The sequence below is a fragment of the Schistocerca cancellata genome, chromosome 2 (genome assembly GCF_023864275.1).
Source record: "Schistocerca cancellata isolate TAMUIC-IGC-003103 chromosome 2, iqSchCanc2.1, whole genome shotgun sequence".
NCBI lineage: Eukaryota > Metazoa > Arthropoda > Insecta > Orthoptera > Acrididae > Schistocerca > Schistocerca cancellata.
In genome coordinates this window covers 871,135,522-871,155,772 of record NC_064627.1, presented here as the reverse complement: position 1 = coordinate 871,155,772, position 20,251 = coordinate 871,135,522, and the positions used below count along the sequence as shown (strand labels likewise).

Here is a 20,251-nt window from a genome sequence, read left to right as displayed (position 1 = left end):
TATGGAGTGTCCACCTGCTTAGCTGGGTGGTAACATGCTTGCCTCCCATGCAAGCAGGCCTGGGTTTGATTCCCAGCTGGGTTGGAAATTTCTCTGCTCATGGACTGGGTGTTGTGTTGTCCTCATCATCATTTCATCCCTGTCACCAGCACACAAATCACACAATGTGGCGTCGAATGAAATAAGACTTGCACTTGATGACCGAACTTCCCCGAATGGGGGCTCCCGGCCAACGATGCCATACGCTCATTTCATTTTTGCATGAAGTGACAATTGCTGCGTGCAAAATAAAAACAAAATTCTTCTTTTCATGTATGTCTTCTAGTGTCTAGTGGAATGTTTGAATGTGTAGATCATATAATCTCATTTCTGAACATAGCTTTCTGGGAAGCGATCGAGATTTTGCAACCACTGAAAAGAGAAAGAAGACAGTGAGCTGATGAAGTTAGTGACTTCATCACATCATGCAAAGACATTTGAAGTTCTGGAAATAGATGACTCACACTTGCTTGACGTTTACACAGCAGCAAAAGACTTGATCACAACCAACAAACTGTCGATATCAACTGCATCTGGGTTCGAATAAGTGCTCCTGCAGAGATCAAAATACAAAGAATCCTTAACGAGGTGGAAGAGTAGACAACGTTCAATGTCTTGAAGAAGGGCAAACAAGTCTCTGATTTCCAAAATATGGAACTAAAGTAAGTTGACAACCACTAGTGCTTATTGTGAGGGAAGAAGGACCTGTTAAGTATGATACCATATTTACCCGAAGAACACAAGAAGTTTTACCAGGACAATTGTGGTTAAATGTGTTTAAAATGTCACAAGGTTGTATTTAGTACTCTTATTCCACATTGTCTTGCTATAGTAATTGTTGCAAAAACAACCAAAGAACAATGGACATAGCCCTTTTACCAAATTGTCATTTTCTTTGTGATAGGGGAAGAGTGGGAACAGTGAGACAGTGGGAACATTGAGACATTAGTTTTATCTCTGGAATTTTGGTTTCAGTTGTTGGTACCTACTGTGAATGTGGTACCCATTGTTATTTAGTCTATGGATTCCCATGTTTCGTACTTGACATTCTTGTTGTGATTTCATTGTTGGTATATTTGTGCTCAGAGGTAAGAAAAGTATCTTTTTACTAAATTTACGTAGCTGGTTTCTTAGTAGACCATTGGTATTTTCAAATAATTTCATTAGTCACTCAAAACTATGGTTTTTCCAAGACATATAAATCCCCTTTATTGAAATGTTGCTTTAAGCTGAATGTGTTTGGTGCCATTTCTAAAAAAGTTTGCAACTGGGAACAGTGAGACATGAATAATGAGGGTACAGTGAGACATGTCTCACTGTTCCCAGTGCTTGTTCATAGTGTCTGAAAATGCATGCTTGCTGTATAAAACAGGGATATCTGTAGATTTTAGTGTGCAAACTTTTTTTTTAGGTTATAAAATGAAATGCACAGGAGAAAGAAGACTGATACGGAAATAGGAAGGTTTTCAGAATCTTCAGTGACGGAAGCTGTCATGCTGGTAATCGAAAATAAAATGAGCATCAGGAGTGCATCTAAGCTGAAAGGCTTATCCTTTCAAACAGTTAGTCAATACATTAAGAAATATCGTGAGGATAACACTTCAAACATGTGTCCCAACTACTCAGTGAACCACTTTTTTCCACCAGAATTGGAGCTTAGCTTGTCTGAATATCTAGTTCTGTTTACTAAAATGTTTTTTGGACTTACTATGAATGACTGCCGTACCTTAGCTTATGAATTAGGTATTAAAAATAACATTGTTTTACCCAAAACCTGGACTGAAAGTGAGAAAGCATTGATCGACTGGATGAAAGGTTTTTGATAGAGATTCCCTCAACGGTTTCTTTGTACCCCGGAAGGATGCAGCTTAACTAGAGCTACAGGCTTTAATAAATTTAATATGTCAAATTTCTTTGATAAACTGGAAGAAGTAATCAAACATCATCCAAATTTTGCTGTTGGATCACGTATTTTCAATCTTGATGAAACTGGAACAACAACGGTGCAGAAGTCACAGAAGATTTTGGCCTTAAAGGGCATGAAACAAGTTAACAAGGCAACCAGTGCAGAACGTGGAACAGTGGTTATGACATGTTGTATTATAAATGCTCTCAGTAACAGCCTACCATCCTGCCATGATATTTCCACGTGTGAATTTTAAAGATCATATGATATTAGGAGCACCTGCTGGCGCATTAGGTCTTCCTGTTAAAGGCAGGTGGATGAACTCAGAATGTGTTGCCACATTCATCAGGAACTGTCATAAATTTAAGAACATAGACATTCATAAATTTTGCCTAGAACAGCATATGGAAGCATGTGCAACAGAATTAGAATTTCACAAAAAATCCTTCGTAATATTAAGTGTATATCGAGCACCTGCAAGTAACTTTAATCTGTTTGTAAACCACCTTGAAGCTGTACTGGCCCATTTAACAACCAAAAACAAAGAAATAGTGGTTGCTGGTGATTTCAATGTAGATTTCCTTAAAGACTCTCCCAATAAGAACTTATTTGAGTTAGTAACACTATCATTCAACTTAATTCCCACTGTAAAGTTCCCCACTAGGATAGCCACTTGCTCACAAACAGTCATTGATAATATCTTTATAGAAAAGTCCAATGAACAAAATTATATTACAAAACCAATAGTCAATGGCCTCTCAGACCATGACATGCAGTTCCTTCTGTTAAATGTTAATACTGAACAGGATATAAAATCTGTTAAATCTGAGCTCAAGAGGGTAATCAGTAAGCCAAAAATTGATTATTTTAGGACACTCCTCAGAGACATTCACTGGACTGATGTTTACAGTGCTCATGGCATGAATGAAAAATATAACATTTTTGCTAATAAAGTGCTTACCTTATTCGAACACTGCTTTCCCCCAAAACTTACCAAGGTTAGAGCAAAGTCTACAAAGAAGCCATGGATTACTCGAGGAATAGGGGTATCTTGTAAAACAAAAAGAAAACTGTAACTGTCAATCCGAAACAGTTCCAATGTTGATGCTATAGCACATTACAAGAAATACTGCAAAATATTAAAGACTGTAATATGGATGTCAAAGCAAATATATTACAAGGAAAAGATAGTCATATCAGATAACAAAATAAAGACAATATGGGATATAGTGAAGGAGGAGACCGGTAGAACCAGACATGAAGAGGAACAAATAGCATTAAGAGTAAATGATACATTGGTGACAGATGTGTATAGTGTTGCAGAACTTTTTAACAAACATTTTATAACTGTTACTGAAAAGATGGGGTTGTTAGGTTCGTTAGATGCTGCTATGGATTACCTTAGACCAGACATATCAAGTAACTTCCATAATATGGATTTGACCCTCACTACCCCAACAGAAATAATGTCCATCATAAAATCTTTAAAATCAAAAACATCTAGTGGGTATGATGAAATATCAACAAAGTTAATTAAAGAATGTGATTCTGAGCTAAGTAACATATTAAGCTATCCATGTAACCAGTCATTTATCAGTGGAATATTTCCGGAGTGGCTGAAATATGCTGAAGTTAAGCCACTGTTTAAGAAGGGAGATAAAGAAATAGCATCAAATTTCCGTCCAAATTCACTGTTGCCAGCATTCTCAAAAATTTTCGAAAAAGTAATGTACAGTCATCTTTATAACCATCTTATCTCAAATAACATACTGTCAAAGTCACAGTTTGGATTTCTAAAAGGTTCTGATATTGAGAAGGCTATCTACCCTTACAGTGAAAATGTGCTTAATTCATTAGACAAAAAATTGCAGGCAACTGGTATATTTTGTGATCTGTCAAAGGCATTTGACTGTGTAAATCACAATATCCTTTTAAGTAAACTAGAATATTATAGTGTAACGGGAAATGCTGCAAAATGGTTCAAATCTTATGTCTCTGGCAGGAAACAAAGGGTGTTATTAGGAAACAGACATGTATCAAGCTATCAGGCATCATCCAACTAGGAACTAATTACATGTGGGGTCCCACAAGGTTCCATTTCAGGGCCCTTACTTTTTCTTGTATATATCAATGACCTTTCATCAGTAACATTACCAGATACCAAGTTTGTTTTGTTTGCCGATGATACAAACTTTGCAATAAATAGCAAATCAAGTGTAGTCTTAGAAAGATCAGCCAATAAAATATTTGTGGACATTAATCACTGGTTCCTAGCCAATTCTTTGTCACTAAACTTTGAAAAAACACACCACATGCAGTTCAGAACTTGTAAGGGGTGTCCCAAGAGTATATGTCTAACATATGATGACAAGAAGATAGAAGAAGTGGACAGTGTTAAATTCTTGGGATTACAGCTTGATAATAAATTCAACTGGGAGGAGCACACCACAGAACTGCTGAAGCATCTTAACAAATCTCTGTTTGCAATGCGAATTTTGTCAGACATAGGGGATTTAAAAATGAAAAAGCTGTCATACTATGCTTATTTTCATTCCCTAATGTCATATGGGATTATTTTTTGGGGTAATTCATCAAGCCAAGCTAAAGTATTCTGGGCACAAAAACGTGCAGTAAGAGTTATATGTGGTGTGAACTCAAGAACATCCTGCAGAAGCCTGTTTAGGGAACTAGGGATACTAACTACTGTTTCCCAATATATTTATTCCTTAATGAAATTTGTCATTAAAATATATCACTTTTTCAAACCAATAGCTCAATTCATGGAATCAATACTAGAAATAAGAATAATCTTCACAAGGATTTAAAGTCACTTAGTCTTGTACAAAAAGGTGTCCATTATTCAGGAACACACATTTTCAATAACTTGCCAGCAGCCATAAAAAGCTTAACAACCAATGAAATTCAGTTTAAGAGAAGCCTAAAGGATTTATTGGTGGCCAACTCCTTCTACTCCATTGATGAATTTCTTAGTAAAACCAACTGATTTGTATATAAGTACAACATAACTTCTGCACAATTTCAGTGCAGTATTGTGTTCATTGAAAATTTGTGTGTGTGTGTGTGTGTGTGTGTGTGTGTGTGTGTGTGTGTGTGTAAGTATAATCTAACTTCTGCACCATTTCAGTGCAGTAATGTGTTCATTGTAAATAAGTATTACAGTAGTTGTATTACATGTTTATTACCTTATAAATAAATAAAAATCTTTTTTATTTTAAATTCAGTGCATTAGTATTTGTAAAATGACTCTTAGTGTTCATTAAAAAATGACGATCATTCCACTTGGGACCTGTGGAATGGTACATTAGCTTACTTGTTTTAGTTGTAAATATTTGTCGTGTATTGTTGTTTTTCTGACATGTTCCACATCCTGGAGGACCTCCTCACTACGGATCAATTGAAATGAAAGTAAATCTAATCTAAAAGGTCATTCATCACTTCATCAAGTTCTCTGCCAGCTCTAAAGAAAATCCATCTCTGTTACTGATGGATAATCAGAGAGCCACCTCTCAATAGAGGCAATAGATCTGTACAAGGAGAATGGGATAATGATTCTGACAATTCCACCTCACTGCACCAATTAACTGCAGCCTCTTGATGTCAGTGTCATGAAACCTTTCCATACATTTTATGATGCTGCTGTAGATACATGGATGAGGTATTATCCAGGTGAAACATTTTCTATTTACAATCTTGCTCACTGCGTGGGGATAGCATATCCCCGAGGAATGACTCCTGTCAATATCATCGCCGGATTTAAAAAGACAGAAGTATTTCCTTTAGATCGCCATTTGTTCAATGAGGATGATTTTCTTCCATCCTCTGTTATTGACAGACATCTAAATGAAAGCCTGGAAACACACATATCACCCAAAGAAGACCTTAAACCCGAAACTGACGTGGGACACCCATCATATGATGAAAGTGAAGCACAGTCTGTAGCATCCAGTTCTTCACAACTACATGGAAAATCTGCACCAATGTCTTATCTCTCTCCCAAAGACATATGTGGTTTCCCAAAGGCAAAACCAAGAAAAAGTTGCAGTCGCCGACGGCCTAAAGGAAGAATGATGATTGCGACTGACACACCAGAAAGGAATGAACTACAAATGAAAAGGAAACGAAAAGACGTTAAGGGACCTAAAGCAAAGCGAGCTTTATTCCTGGTTAATGAAACTGATGCTGACGAAAGTGAATTAATTTTGCAAGATTCTTCAGATGATGAGACCTTTGATCAGACACAACTGATTCTATAACCGGAAATGGTTAACTTTGAAAACTTACAACGCTCATCCAAAGTGGGTGGCTTTGTTTTAGTAGAGTTTGGGGCAAAAAAGAAAATATATTATGTGGGAAAATTTCTTTCCTTTGTAGAAGAGTCATCCGAATGCAAAGTTACATTTCTTAGAAAAAGTTTGAAACTAGAGAACAAATTTGTGATGCCTGTAGTTCCAGATATTTCGTTCGTTGACACAAAATGCATAAAAAATGTTATTGTCTAACCCTACTACAACACATAGTAAGACAAAAAGATAACAATCTGCTGTTTCATTTGAGATTAACTTTGCTTCTTACGATGTTCGTTAGAATTTAAGGCACTGTTACACTGTACCCACCATTAAAAATTCATGGGTACAGTGAGACACTTTCACGATTAATTTTTTTTAAAGGGAAAGACAGTACATTAAAATACTATTGTACCACTTTGAACATACTTAAGCACAGTGTTCATGGTTACCATAAGATATTAAACCAATAAAGATTTTCTTAAAAGTGTAATTTGGATTCCAATTTTTGCGTCTCACTGTTCCCACTCTTCCCCTACTACGGGGGTACTAAAGTGTGCGTCATTTATGACGGCGGCCAAGTTTAGGTTCGTTCTGTGCATCTGACGTCACAAAACACAGTCAGCCAATGAACACAGAACAACTTTGCCAGAGCTCGACTGCAGTACAGAGCGCGGACGAGTGTCTTCAGTTTTAGAAACGTTCAGTCATAAATAAAGTAACTGAACAAAAGCAATGTCTTGATAGCAGAATTTCTTTTATAGAAAGTTTGGAAAAAAGCTTTCTTTATACCAATTGCTTCATATTCTATTAATTAAACCAAACAAGCAATAAGCCTCCTAATTCAGGCGATAGCAAGGAAAGGTGTTTGTATCATTCTCACTACCCGCTTTTTCGCAATAAAGAACAGCGGTAATTGTTTATTTTCTAGTGTACTTCGACGAAACGTGAGTAATTCATAGTCATACCAAAAGTGTTTGTCGGTATTTTGCGTCTTCGTTTAAAGTCCTCCAGGAACTATGCCGAATGATGAGCTCCGTTAGCGCAATGGTAAAAGTGTTTGGCTGATGGGCGAAAGGTTGCAAGTTCAAATCTTGTTCTGTGCTTAATAATTTCTTTATTTAAAAACAATATCGAAGTGTCTTACTTCATGCAATTTTTTGAAATTTCTAGTGGCAACTGAAATCAACCATACGGAAAATATATGCTATGGACTTTTACCTCTGCAAACTCTTCAAAATTTCGTGCAGTGGTTTACTACATTTAATGCTGTACAATAACTGCGTTGAACATCGAAACAAAATTAAGTCATTTATGGGGGGAAGGTATCAGTCAAGAAGGGTGTAAAAATCAAATTTTTGAGCCAAATAGTTTTTGTGAAATCGAATGATAAGTGTGTCAAAGCAGTCGCAACACCATGTGTCTGAACAGGCGAGCAGAGCAGTGGTGACAAAATTCGGACAGCGCGGAATGCGGGGAGCACGTCTCTGTAGCAGCGAAAAGGGCAATGCGGCCATGGTGGCTTTACTTCATGAACTACGCGCCCCCCTAAACGTAAGTTTGCTTGGCGTGTGCAACTGGCAACGCAGCAATCTCCCGCGTCTGGGCGGGCATGCGAGAACCGCCAAAATAAAAGAATTCAGCTATTGTCGTTCAGTTAAGTCTCTGTGTTACGTACCAGACCATAGTGGTCTACATTTTGACTTACTAACGTATTATTTGCATCAAGCCACTCTACATGGGATAATTTTTTTTTTTTTTTTTTTTTTTTTTTTTTTTTTTTTTTTTTTTTTTTTTTTTTTTTTTTTTTCAACCATTCAGTTGTTCACGGGGGCACAAACCCAGTGGGTGCGACCAACTGTCGTTTGGTTATTAAAAAAAAAGTTCAGGAGTTAGATTAAGTTTCTGACTGCTGAAAAGGCAAGGCCCGACAAAGTTTCCTAATTGCCAACCTAAATGTTTGAGGCAGAAGCTCGGTAACTTGTTGTTAAAAATACTGGCAAGCTGCGAGTAGGACTCGCACTATGAGCATCCGTATTAGCTTGCTTATGTAGACAAACAGTTCACACGTCCCAGGAGTAGAGAAGCTCTACGACTTTTACCTGGTATCAACAATGATACTTGCAAGATACCGGCCCTGAGAATTCCAAGATTTCCGAGAATGTTGGAAGTTTGAGGATGAATGACAAATGACAAAAAGAAAACTTTTTTCGTGTTATGTAATTACAAATTGATTCTTTCCAGATCAACCCCCCCCCCCCCCCCCCTACTTTTACTTTTAAACCTTGCTGCTTGTCAAATTTCATGATTCTAGTTCAACAGGAAGTGACCTACATGTAGTGATAATTAGGTTTGCGAATATCAAAATATGTGACATAAATGGCCATATCTTTTGATTCCACTTACTTAGAAGCTTAAATTTCTTACAACGCCAAGAGACCATAAATCTTAGTACGTGTCATAAAATTGAACATGATTCGTCTAGCTGTACCTGGGGAAAAGAGTTTTTAACAATCGGAAAGACAGAAAGGCAGGCATACTGACTGGGCTAGAGACCTCCGAGTGTCTTTCTTAATTGTTGTGTTAATAAAAGTGAAAAGCTGATGTTTAAAAAAAAAAGTTCAGTGGCTTCCCACTTAAGGGGGGGTAGGACGTCAAACGGGCCGAATTGGAGCAGGGGAGGCACTACAGAACATTTTAATTTCCACTGTCTATACTTTTACAAATAAATTCTTAAAACTTTGTCAGCATGACCAGGAAGGATTCAGGATTCACACTCATAGCAGTGGAAGTTCGAAAACATCACAAAATAAATTTCTTTTACATGTGAAATTTCATCGTTTTTTCCACTTACTATTGGCTGCATTTGTTGCTACAGGTACACTTTTCTTCATAAGTAAGAGAGATTCCTTGATGAATTTTGCACAGCATACAAACCATACTTACAGGTGTATGAATCTCTAGAATTTATTTATGAAAAAATAAATGAGCTGTTACATTTTAAATAAAAACTCGAATTTTATAGTTACTTATCTAAATGTTTACCATAGTTTTTAAGAGATTTGGAAAATTCTAGAGCTTTGTACACCCGTAAGTATGGTTTGTACGCTGTGCAAAATTCATCGAAGAATCTCTCTTACTGATGAAGGAAAGTGTACCTATAGCAACAAATGCAGCCAACAGTAAGTGAAAAAAATGATGAAATTTCACATGTAAAAAAAATATTTTGTCTTATTTTTGAACTTTCACTGCTATGAGTGTGAATCATGAATCTTTCCTGCTGATGCTGACAATGTTTTATGAATTTATTTGTAAAAGTATAGACAGTGGAAATTAAAATATTCTGTGGTGCCTCTCCTGCTTCAAATCGGCCTGTTTGACGTCCTACCTTCCTCAAGGATAATTGTATCCAAGCAAGCCCACTCAATGGTTAATCCTTTACCATCATTTTCACCTCATACACTGATGGCACGTACCTCTGCTTCCATATTGTCAACTGACAAAAGTGTCATCCATGTATCACAACCGACAGCACTGGTGGGTTTGCTCAGAATATCGCACGAACAATCTGCCATTCATCCGCCTTTCTCTCTCCTAACAGTATTTGTATCTTGGGTGAATAAAATCAAAGGAATGTGGCTTCACTGGTCTTATGACCCCATTAGAATTGCAATATATAGAAGGAAGCACTCTCCATTTGAATCAGTCTACATTCTGAGGAAGGCACCTGCAACGTGGCCGAAATGTCTGTTACTGTTAATATTTTATAATTTTAATATTTTACGCTGCATGACAATAGTTAATGAAAACTGGCGCTTGCTATGGAACAATTGACAATTGGAACCGATTCGTGTGACATTCTGTTTGTATGTTAACGTATCTACGAGGTATCATTTGAGTGATTACGATTGTGGACGAGGAATTCATCAACTCGAACCGGTTAAAGTTTCATTCTCGTAGCCACAGTAATATGAACTGCGACAATAAAGTAATGAAAGTGATTTTTTTTGCAAGATGTGGCAACCCTGCAGGCTTGCGTAGGCACAATATCTTTGACCTTGGTCTATAAGCCGCTTTTAGTCCAAGCGGCACATCAATGCAACTGCTTAGTCATGAGCTGTGCTGTAATAAATTAACATGTGTTTGTCTCTCACGTCACAGAAATGGAATCGCATAATATTGTGCAATGGTATGCCATTTCTTTTTGCGTTAAATTGGGTGAAAACGCTATAACAACTTACGGTAAGCTTCAGAAGGCTTTTGGAGAGGAGGTTATGTCAAGACCTCAAGTTTTTCGTTGGCATAAAATGTTTAGTGAAGGCAGAACGAATGTTGAAGATGAAGACCGCAGTGGACGACCATCAACCTCATGGACAGATGTCAACTTGGCCAGGGTGCGTGAACTCGTACAATCTGATCGAAGATTATCCATGAAAATGATTGCAGAAGAACTGATCATCAGTCGAGAAACAGTTCATCTAATAATACTGAAGATCTTGGTATCAGAAAGATTTGTGTAAAAATGGCCCCCAAAATCCTCACACCACAACTGTGAGAAACACAGAAAAATGTGGCAGCTGATCTGTCAGAGCAAACAGAAATCAATCCAGAATTGTTGAGCCGTGTTATCACTGGTGATGAAAGTTGGTTTTTTCAGTACCATCCAGAGACAAAACGCCAAAATTCGCAATGGTGCTCAAAGGGATGACCTAGACCAAAAAAAGTCAAAAGTGAAATGCATGCTTGTGTGCTTCTTTGATTCCAAGGGAATAGTTCATAAAGTGTGGGTGCCTCCTGAACAAAAAATTAACCAATATTACTACAAAGAAATTTTAGAAAGACTTCGTAAAAGGGTTCTTTGTGTCTGTGCCAACATCGCTGATAATTGGATTCTGCACCACGATAATGCGCCATCCCATACTGCTCTGTCAGTACAGCAATTTTTAACCTCAAAATAAATTCCAGTACTACCACAGCCACCTTATTCACCAGATATAGCTCCGTGCGACTTTTTTCTATTTCCAAGAGTCAAAACAGCGGTCAAGGGACACCATTTTCAAACAATACAGGATGTCCAAAAAGTTGTGACGAGGGTCTTGGGAGGGTATTACAGAAGATGAGTTCCAGAAATGTTACCATCAATGGCAGAAGCGCTGGAAAAAGTGTTTGCAATCAGAAGGGAACTACTTTGATGGAGACAACACTAAACTTGACTAAGTCGGTAAGCATTTTTTTTTTTCACATCAGTCTCATTACTTTATTGTCGCACCTCGTAGGTGTGTGCAAAAGTGCCCGATCGCGATTGAAAAATGCCTTTATAGATGAAATGCTATGAAAAAGAATGGTGGTGGTCGTAGACGGACCACCGCACAGCAAGCATAGTGCTAGTGGCGAAAAGTAACAGACATCTCACTCCTATAGGCAGATCTCTACAGGCATTGCAACCGCTACCGGTACATGAGTCTCCGCCAGAAGCATATCACCGTAATTAAATCACGCTGGTCTGTATGCTCGGATGCCTATTAAGTGCATCACACTTCAACCACGCCATCGTCAAGAAACAGTGTGTTGGTGTAGGGAGTTTGTTAGCTGGGGTGATGTTAAAAAAAACGGTTCAAATGGCTCTAAGCACTATGGGACTTAATATCTGAGGTCATCAGTCCCCTAGACTTAGAACTATTTAAACCTAACTAACCTAAGGACATCTCACACATCCATGCCCCAGACAGGATTCGAACCTGCGACCGTAGCAGCAGCGAAGTTTCCGACTGATGCACCTAGAACCGCTCGGCCATAATGGCCGGCAGAGTGATGTTCTCCGACAAATCCCACTTCACTGTGGCAAGTAATTCTGGCAACCAGTTGGTGTGGAGAGAGAAGGGGACACGTTATACACCACAGTATGTTCATGAACGTTATCGATATGGCCTAAGCTTTATGATATGGTAGCCGTTATGCACAATGGCCGAACACCACTGCATGTCTTTGCACGAGGTACTGTCACAGTACAGCAGTATTGAAAGTGGATTATTCTGGGTCATGTACGTTTGTTTCAGGGTGCGATTTGTGCTTTTACCAGTGGGGAGGATGTCTTAGGGGGTTAGTAGAATTAAATATGTTACTAGCTTGGACCGTGGCGTTACGCATAGTTAAACAGCTATTTATAAATAAATGTTAATGCCGAAACTCACTATTGAGGCGTATGCACTATCAGAAAAGCCATCCCTGTTATATCTTGAAAAGTACATTATAGGTAAAGCTTATTTACAAAATCATCTACATACAGGTACAGATATACGAGAGGAATTCAAAAAGTAGAGGCACATTTGTGAAAAGTTGTACTTATTCTGATGATAGAAAACTGAAACATATTAATAATATTAATAGTAAGACTTATTAAAAACTTTCTGTGTTCGGCTCCACAAATTTAAATTATATGTAAAGTTTTACTCCAGTGCTTGGGAAATAAACATCCCAGGTTGGGATGCATAAACTAAAACCAGAGGAGGGGATGGTCTGATGCAGAGGGGGGAGGGGAAATCTCCCCCCCCCCCCCCCCCTGCAAATCGCACACTGGTCTGTTTAGCGGTGCAATAGGTCCCGACTTTCTGTTTGTGGACTACAATGTCTGGCCACGTAGGACCGCTGAAGTGTAGGACAGTCGGACACAGTGGAAAGAAGATGGTATGGCCTGCATACTCCCCGGCCCTAAAACCTATAGTGCATGTCTGAGTTGCGCTTGACAAACGTGTTTCTCAACGGACATCCCCTTTGCGAACCATTTAAGAAGTGAAACAGCCTTGAGAGAGGAGTGAAACATATTCTTCAAGGACTTCTCTATTGTTTGGTAGCAAGCACGAATAACAAATCAAGATTGTCCATTAGTGCCCGAGGAGGACATATTAAAATGCTTTTTATTCCAGTCTTTGATCACAATATCAATTCTTTTGACGATGACCGGTTTCAGTCAGTAATGACCATCTTCAGATCTTTTCTACTCCATGTCCTAAAGTGATAAGGCCGTAATGGCATCGTCAGAACATATAAATATACTCAGCACAGCATCGTCACATAGATCTATTCTACACCTCATTTTAGATCTTTGTGACGATGCTGTGCTGAGTATATTTATATGTTTTGATTTTAGATCTATGTGACGATGCTGTGATGAGTATATTTATATGTTTTGACGATGCCATTACGGCCTTTTCACTGTAGGACATGGTGCAAAAAAGATTTGAGGATGGTCATTACAGACTGAAACCGGTCATCGTCAAAAGAATTGATATTGTGATCAAAGACTGGAATAAAAAAACATTTGTCAGTGTTGGATCACTGTCATATGCGCGACTATGTCGTAGCTAGTGAGGACATATTCGTCATTTTGGGAGTCTGACCCGTGTCAGACATGACATTTATGTTATCCTGCTTTCCCATGTGGTGAAATCTGTACCATTTTTCATTATAAATATACTACTCTACCTGTTGTTACGTGTGTACTGTGTCTTTCATCTCGTGCTTCATTGTCCGTGGTTATTCCTGTGCAAAACTATCTCTATTCAAAATGGCTCTGAGCACTATGGGACTTAACTGCTGTGGGCATCAGTCCCCTAGAACTTAGAACTACTTGAACCTAACTAACCTAAGGACATCACATACATCCATGCCCGAGGCAGGATTCGAATCTGCGACCGTAGCGGACACGCGGCTCCAGACTGTAGCGCCTAGAACCGCACGGCCACTCCGGCCGGCTATCTCTATTCCTTAGCAATTATGAAGCAGTGTGTAAGATGACGCGACATTACGCCCAGAACGATTTTAATAAGACGATGGTACGTTCTACACACAATCGTTAAAACTACCTGCACGAGGATGACACTAAGACACATGACATGCAAGCTGCCCAAAAGGTGTCAATAAGAACCGCTCCTGAACCACACTAGGCTATCACCACAAGCAGTGCGAATACATCCAACAGTTTCAAGCTTGTCGTACCTGCACGTGCGCAACTGAGAGAATTTCACAGCGACAACCGTGCCGCGCTGTACGTGCGCTCACCTCTCTGCAGCGGCTCGCAGGCCGAAGGGCGGGGCGTCGGCGTCTGCGTCATTGGCGGCACCTCCTGCGTGCGGAGAGCGCTTGCCGATCTGCTGCAGGAAGTCCTTGTTGGCCTTGATCTGTTCCTCGGCGTCACGCAGCCGCCGGCGGGCGATCTCGAGCAGCAGCCGCTGGCGCAGCACGTCCATGGGGTTCACGATGGACAGCGACGGGCCCATGCCCATGCGCTTCACACGACGTGCACCGTCCTCCTCTTCATCCTGCAACCCCATTGGTGCGTTATTACACGTCTGCATACCACTGTCCCATACAACCGTCCGCAACGTAAGGAAAAAAACACGGCACAAAAAAAGAATAACCACCTTCAAACACCATCAGGATACATAACGCCAATACCGTGTAGAAATCACTTCTAGCTTTTAAAACTGCCTCAATTTGGCGAAGAAGAGAGTCCAAAAATTTCTTCAAGTATGCCATATCAAGTCGTGGTTCCAAAATGCTGACAAGAATTCTTTACGGTCCAATGGAAAAATTGGTAGAAGCTTGTGGTATTTTAGCACGATACCACTCTCACTAGCGTCTCACAGTTAGTAATGGAAATGCAGCTTTCCAGTAGACGCCGAATGCAATTGCGCAGGGCCTGACGGATCCAATGATGCGCGCCCGCTAAGCCACTTTTAGTGGCTTCGACTACGAGTGCTCTCTGCCGCTCTGATATGGGATGGACTGTGGCACCTACGCGGCGCATACTTCGTCGCAGTCTTCGACAGTTTCCAGTTTTAATCAGCCTTCGACAGTTCGCTCATGGATTACTAGTGGGAGCCTCACACCCTTGTAATAGCTGGACTTTATTACTGTTTGCTCTTTGTTTTCTTTGCAACACTTGGAGAAAACTACAAGTGAAACGTCTGTTTACTGTGTTCGCTAATGATTTCTGCTCCTGTCCAACTTTCCTACGACGATAGCTGCTGCACCACTCTGTAGCTAACTCACTTAACCATAGTGTACGAAGTAATACACAACAAACCGATCTCAGGGAACATCAGCTTCCCTGGATTCGCTAATTCCGTGTAACAATCACTTAAAGCTTGGATACCGGAGAAAAGTGGGAACACTTAAAGGTAATACTGACTCTACGACTTCTCTTAGAAGATGGGTTAAGAAAGGCAAACCTACATTTATAGTGATTGTAGATTTAGAGAAAGCTTTTGACAATGTTACAGGAATACTCTCTTTTTATTTCTGAAGGTAGCAGGGGTCAAATATAGGGAGAGAAAGGCTATTTATAACCTGTACAGAAACCAGACGGCAGTTATAAAAGAGTTGAGGGGCATGAAAGGGAAGCAATGACTGAGGAGAAAGTGAGACAGGATTGTAGCCTATCCCCGATGTTATTTAGTCTGTACATTGAGCATGCAGTAAAGGAAACAAAAAAAATTGCAGTAGAAATTAAAGTTCAGAGAGCAGAAATAAAAACTTTGAAGTTTGCCACTGACCTTACAATTCTATCAGAGACAACAAAGGACTTGGGAGAGCAATTGATTGGAATGCACAGTATCTTGAAAGGACGATATTAAATGAACATCAACAAAAAAAGGATAACAAAATGTAGTCGAATTAAATCAGATGATGCTGAGGGGTTTAGATTAGGAAGACACCTAAAGTAGTAGATGAATTTTGCTATTTGGCGGCAAAATAACTGATGATGGCCGAAGCAGCATACAAAATGTAGACTAGCAATGGCAAGAAAAACGTTCCTGAAAAAGAGAAGTTTGTTAACTTTAAATATAGATAAGTGTTAGACAGTCTTTTCTGAAGGAAATTGTGTGGAGTGTAGCCGTGTATGGAAGTGAAACATGGACGAGAGACAGTTCAGACAAAAAGACAACAAAAGCTTTCGAAATGTGCTGCTACAGAAGGATGTTGAACATTAGATGGGTAGATCACGTAACTAATGAGATGGTACTGAACAGATGTGGGGGAACATAAACTTGTGGCACAACCTAACCAGAAGAAGGGATCGGTTGACAGGACTTATTCTGAGACATCAAGGGATCGCCAGTTAAGTACTGGAAGGAAGGGGGGAGGGGGGGTAAAAATTTTAGAGGGAGATCAAGAGATGAATACAGTAAGCAGATTCAGAAGATTTTAGGTTGCAATAGTTGATCGGAGATGAAGAGGTTTGCACAGGATAGAGCAGCTTAAAATAAAAAAGGAGCTGCATCGAACCAGTCTTCAGACTGAATATCACAACAACAACAGGTGAAATCGAGCTGAAGCCACGCATGTACATCTCTGTCCCATTCGTGATTGAGGCCTGAGAAGAATGACTGTGGGTAAACTTCTGTATGAGCTCTAATTTAGCTGAACTGTTTCTTCGTGTTCATTTTGCGACACAAATGCGGGATGAAGTCATACGTTACCCAGTCCTCCTTCGGACGTACGCTGTCGGAATTTGAACAGTAACCTTGTACGTGATACACAATGCATCCCTTGTAGAGATTGCCACTGGAATTCCACCCCGTGAAGAAACGTGCCGCTCTTCTTTGGATCTTCTCATCTCTTCCGTTAGTCCTACTTTTAATGGTTCCAGCCTGCCAAAGAGTAGTCAGTAATCAGTCGAACAAGTATTTTGTAAGCCACTTTGTGCGTGGATGAATTATATTTCGGTAAGATTCTTCCCATGGATCTCAGCCTAATATCTACTTTTCTGCAATATGTTTTCTTGGTCATTCCACTGTAGATCGCTACAGGCGGTTACTCCTAGATATTTCACAGTTGTTACTGTTTCCAGTGATTTACCACCAATAGCGTAATCGCTTATTTACGTGCAATACGTTACTTTTATTTACGTTCAGGGTCACCTGCGAGTCCCTGGACCAATCAGCGATCGTCTGCATGTCAATCGGTACTTCATTACAGTCTTCTGGCATTGGTACCTTGCTGTAGACAAAGACATTGTCTGCGAAAAGTCTTATACAGTTTCCGAAGTTGTTTAATAAATCAGTTATACAGTATGTGGGGTGTCTCTCCTAAGAATCGTGAGACACATTTTCTCTGATGTTTCGGTAGACATTTTCTATCTCGTTTCTGTAATGTTTAGTTGGAGTCGGCTCATACAAACACTGCTGTTGAAGTCTATCGTGCTACATCTGCGTTCGACGGAAAGCGTCAGTTTGTTTCTCGTTACGAACAAAATGATTTGTAAAAGGGAATTTTACGTACCCAATAGACAGAGCGGTTCCAAGGTAGTCTAGTGCGGTAATCGTTTTACCGGCAAGCATGAACAGGGACAGTAAAACACGAATAATAACCAGTACTTCATTAGCAACCGAGCAGTGCTTCTGAAGGTCGGTAGCAAGCAGCGCGGGCCAGGGCGGTGTTGTCGCTGCTGAAGTATTACACTGAAGCGCCAAAGAAGCTGGTGTAGGCATGCATATTCAAATACGAAAATATGTGAAGAGGCAGAATACGGCGTTGCGTTTGGCAACGCCTATAGAAGAGATCAAGTGTCAGACGCGGTTGTTCGATCGGTTACTTCTGCTACAATGGCAGGTTATCAAGATTTAAGTGAGTTTGAACTCGGTGTTATAGTCGGCGCACTAGCGACAGGACACAGCATCTCCGAGGCAGCTATGAAGTGGGGATTGTCCCGTACGACCATTTCACGAACGTACCATGAATATCAGGAATCCGGTAAAACATCAAATCTCCGACGTCGCTGCGCCCGGAAAAAGATCCTGTAAGAACAGGACCAACGACGACTGAAGAGAATCGTTCAATGTGACAGAAGTGTAAGCCTTCCGCAAGTTGCTGCAGATTTCAGTGCTGGGCCATCAACAAGTGTCAGCGCGCGAACCATTGTTCAAATATGTGTGAATTCCTAAGGGACCAAACTGCTGAGGTCATCGTTCCCTAGACTTACACATTACTTAAACTAACTTATACTAAGAACAACACACACACACCCATGCCCGAGGGAGGAATCGAACCTCCAGCGGGAGGCGCCGCGCAATCCATGGCATGGCACCCAAGACCACGCGGCCACTCCGCGCGGCGAGAACCATTCAACGTAACATCATCGATATGGGCTGTCGGAGCCCAAGGCCCACTCGTTTACCCTTGATTAGCGCATGACGCCCGTCAACACCGACTTTGGACTGTTGATGACTGGGACATATTGCCTGGTCGGACGAGTATCGTTTCATGTTGTACGAGCGGATGGACGTGTACGGATATGGAGACAACCTCATGAATCCATGGACCCTGCATGTCAGCAGGGCCTGTTCAAACTGGTGCAGGCACTGCAATGGCGTGGAGCGTGTGCAGTTAGAATGATAAGTCTAGATACGACTCTGACAGGTGATTAGTACCTGAGCATCCTGTCCATTGTGCATTCTGACGGACTTGTCAATTACAGAAGAACAATGCAACACCTCACACGTCACAGTTGCTACAGAGTGGCTTCATGAACACTCTTCTGAGTTTAAACACTTCCGCTGGCCACCAAACTCCCCAGACATGAATATTATTGAGCATATCTGGGCTGCCTTGTGACGCGCTGTTCAGAAGAGATCTCCACCCCCTTGTACTCTTACGGATATGTGGAAAGCCCTATAGGATTCATAGTGTCAGTTCCCTCCAGCACTACTTCAGACATTAGTCGAGTCCATGCCATGTCGTGTTGCGGCACTTCCGCGCGCTCGCTGGGGCTCTCCAGTTTCTTTGGCTCTTGAGTGTAGCTACTCTTCGTTTGGCGGCAATGTGTCTTCTGTCGGGGGCTATTGGAGGGGTGGATTTGTGTCAAATTCAGAAAGAGTTGACCACGTGCTTAAATGTCCATTTGTATGAAATTTCGTGTTGTTATTCTCCTTTGTATTCTCTGCCGACAGCTTTGTAATTGTCTTTCTCACGACACACTGTGCAAGTACTCAACCGTTAAATAAATGTGGCGGAATAGATTGTACCTCAGTAACGGTTTCATCGTAAATCACTTTGTCGCTGCACATCACGTACTGTAAGGTCACAGATTCCAAAATTCGAAAAGCTATCGTCACCGAATGACGCTGAAAACCAGGGTACCGTAAAATATTGCAGTACAATGTCTGAGACACTGCGTTGACGGTCAGCAGTCGCATTAAATTAATGATTGACTCGCCAGTCGTGGTTTGGTTCCTCATCAGCTGTAGAATATTTCAAAACAAATGGAAATTTGTGCTGGACAGGGACTGGAAAACAGATTTCTCCAGGGAAACATTGCTTGCAGAAAAATCCGAGAAAGTCACGACGTCAGTTGACTGTGCAAGTGGGAAATAAATTATCGCCGTGTCAAATCATTGCCAAAAAGCGCCTGTGACTTTGTCCTTACAAATTTTCTGCGGCGTGTGATCTGCTGTTTCAGATCCAACCAGCTAGTGGTCAGCTCCTGTGGTGTTTTTTGAAAGAAATCGGAAAAGTTGGATCCTCAGTTTTTCATTTCTTCAGCTGAGACGTGGTTCAGCGAAGTCCAGGCATGTAATCACGCAGAACATGTATCATAGTGCATCACCGAACGCTCGTTACTATATTGAATAGCCATTGAAGAATGTTAAAATGGCGCAATTCCCGGGCCAGTTTTATTTCGACCACCCTGTGTAATTGCTTGAAAGAATTAATGGCTATTAGAATCTAGCATCTCATAGAGGACGACGAATGTTCAGCAAAAACGAAAATAACATTCAGTTTGCCCTAAAAAAATATGACAGGATGGTGCTCTCGTCAATAAATGTAAAGAGATTATTATTACCAGGTTGGATTAATAGAAGAGATAGACATGATCCAGCGAAAAGCAGCGCGATTCGTCATGGGGACATTTAGTCAGCGCGAGAGCGTTACGGAGATGCTGAACAAGCTCCAGTGGCGGACACTTCAAGAAAGGCGTTACGCAATACGGAGAGGTTTATTA

At 40.5% G+C, this 20,251-nt stretch overlaps 1 protein-coding gene across 1 annotated transcript in view; it reads right to left on the bottom strand.

The window, feature by feature from the left end:
- The window catches only part of LOC126162822 (diuretic hormone 45), a 459,467-nt gene that overhangs the window by 6,960 nt on the left and 432,256 nt on the right, over nt 1–20,251 (bottom strand). The window contains exon 3 of the mRNA XM_049919572.1: nt 14,308–14,567. Coding sequence (XP_049775529.1) covers nt 14,308–14,567 — 260 coding nt within the window. The remainder of the gene's footprint in view (nt 1–14,307; nt 14,568–20,251) is intronic.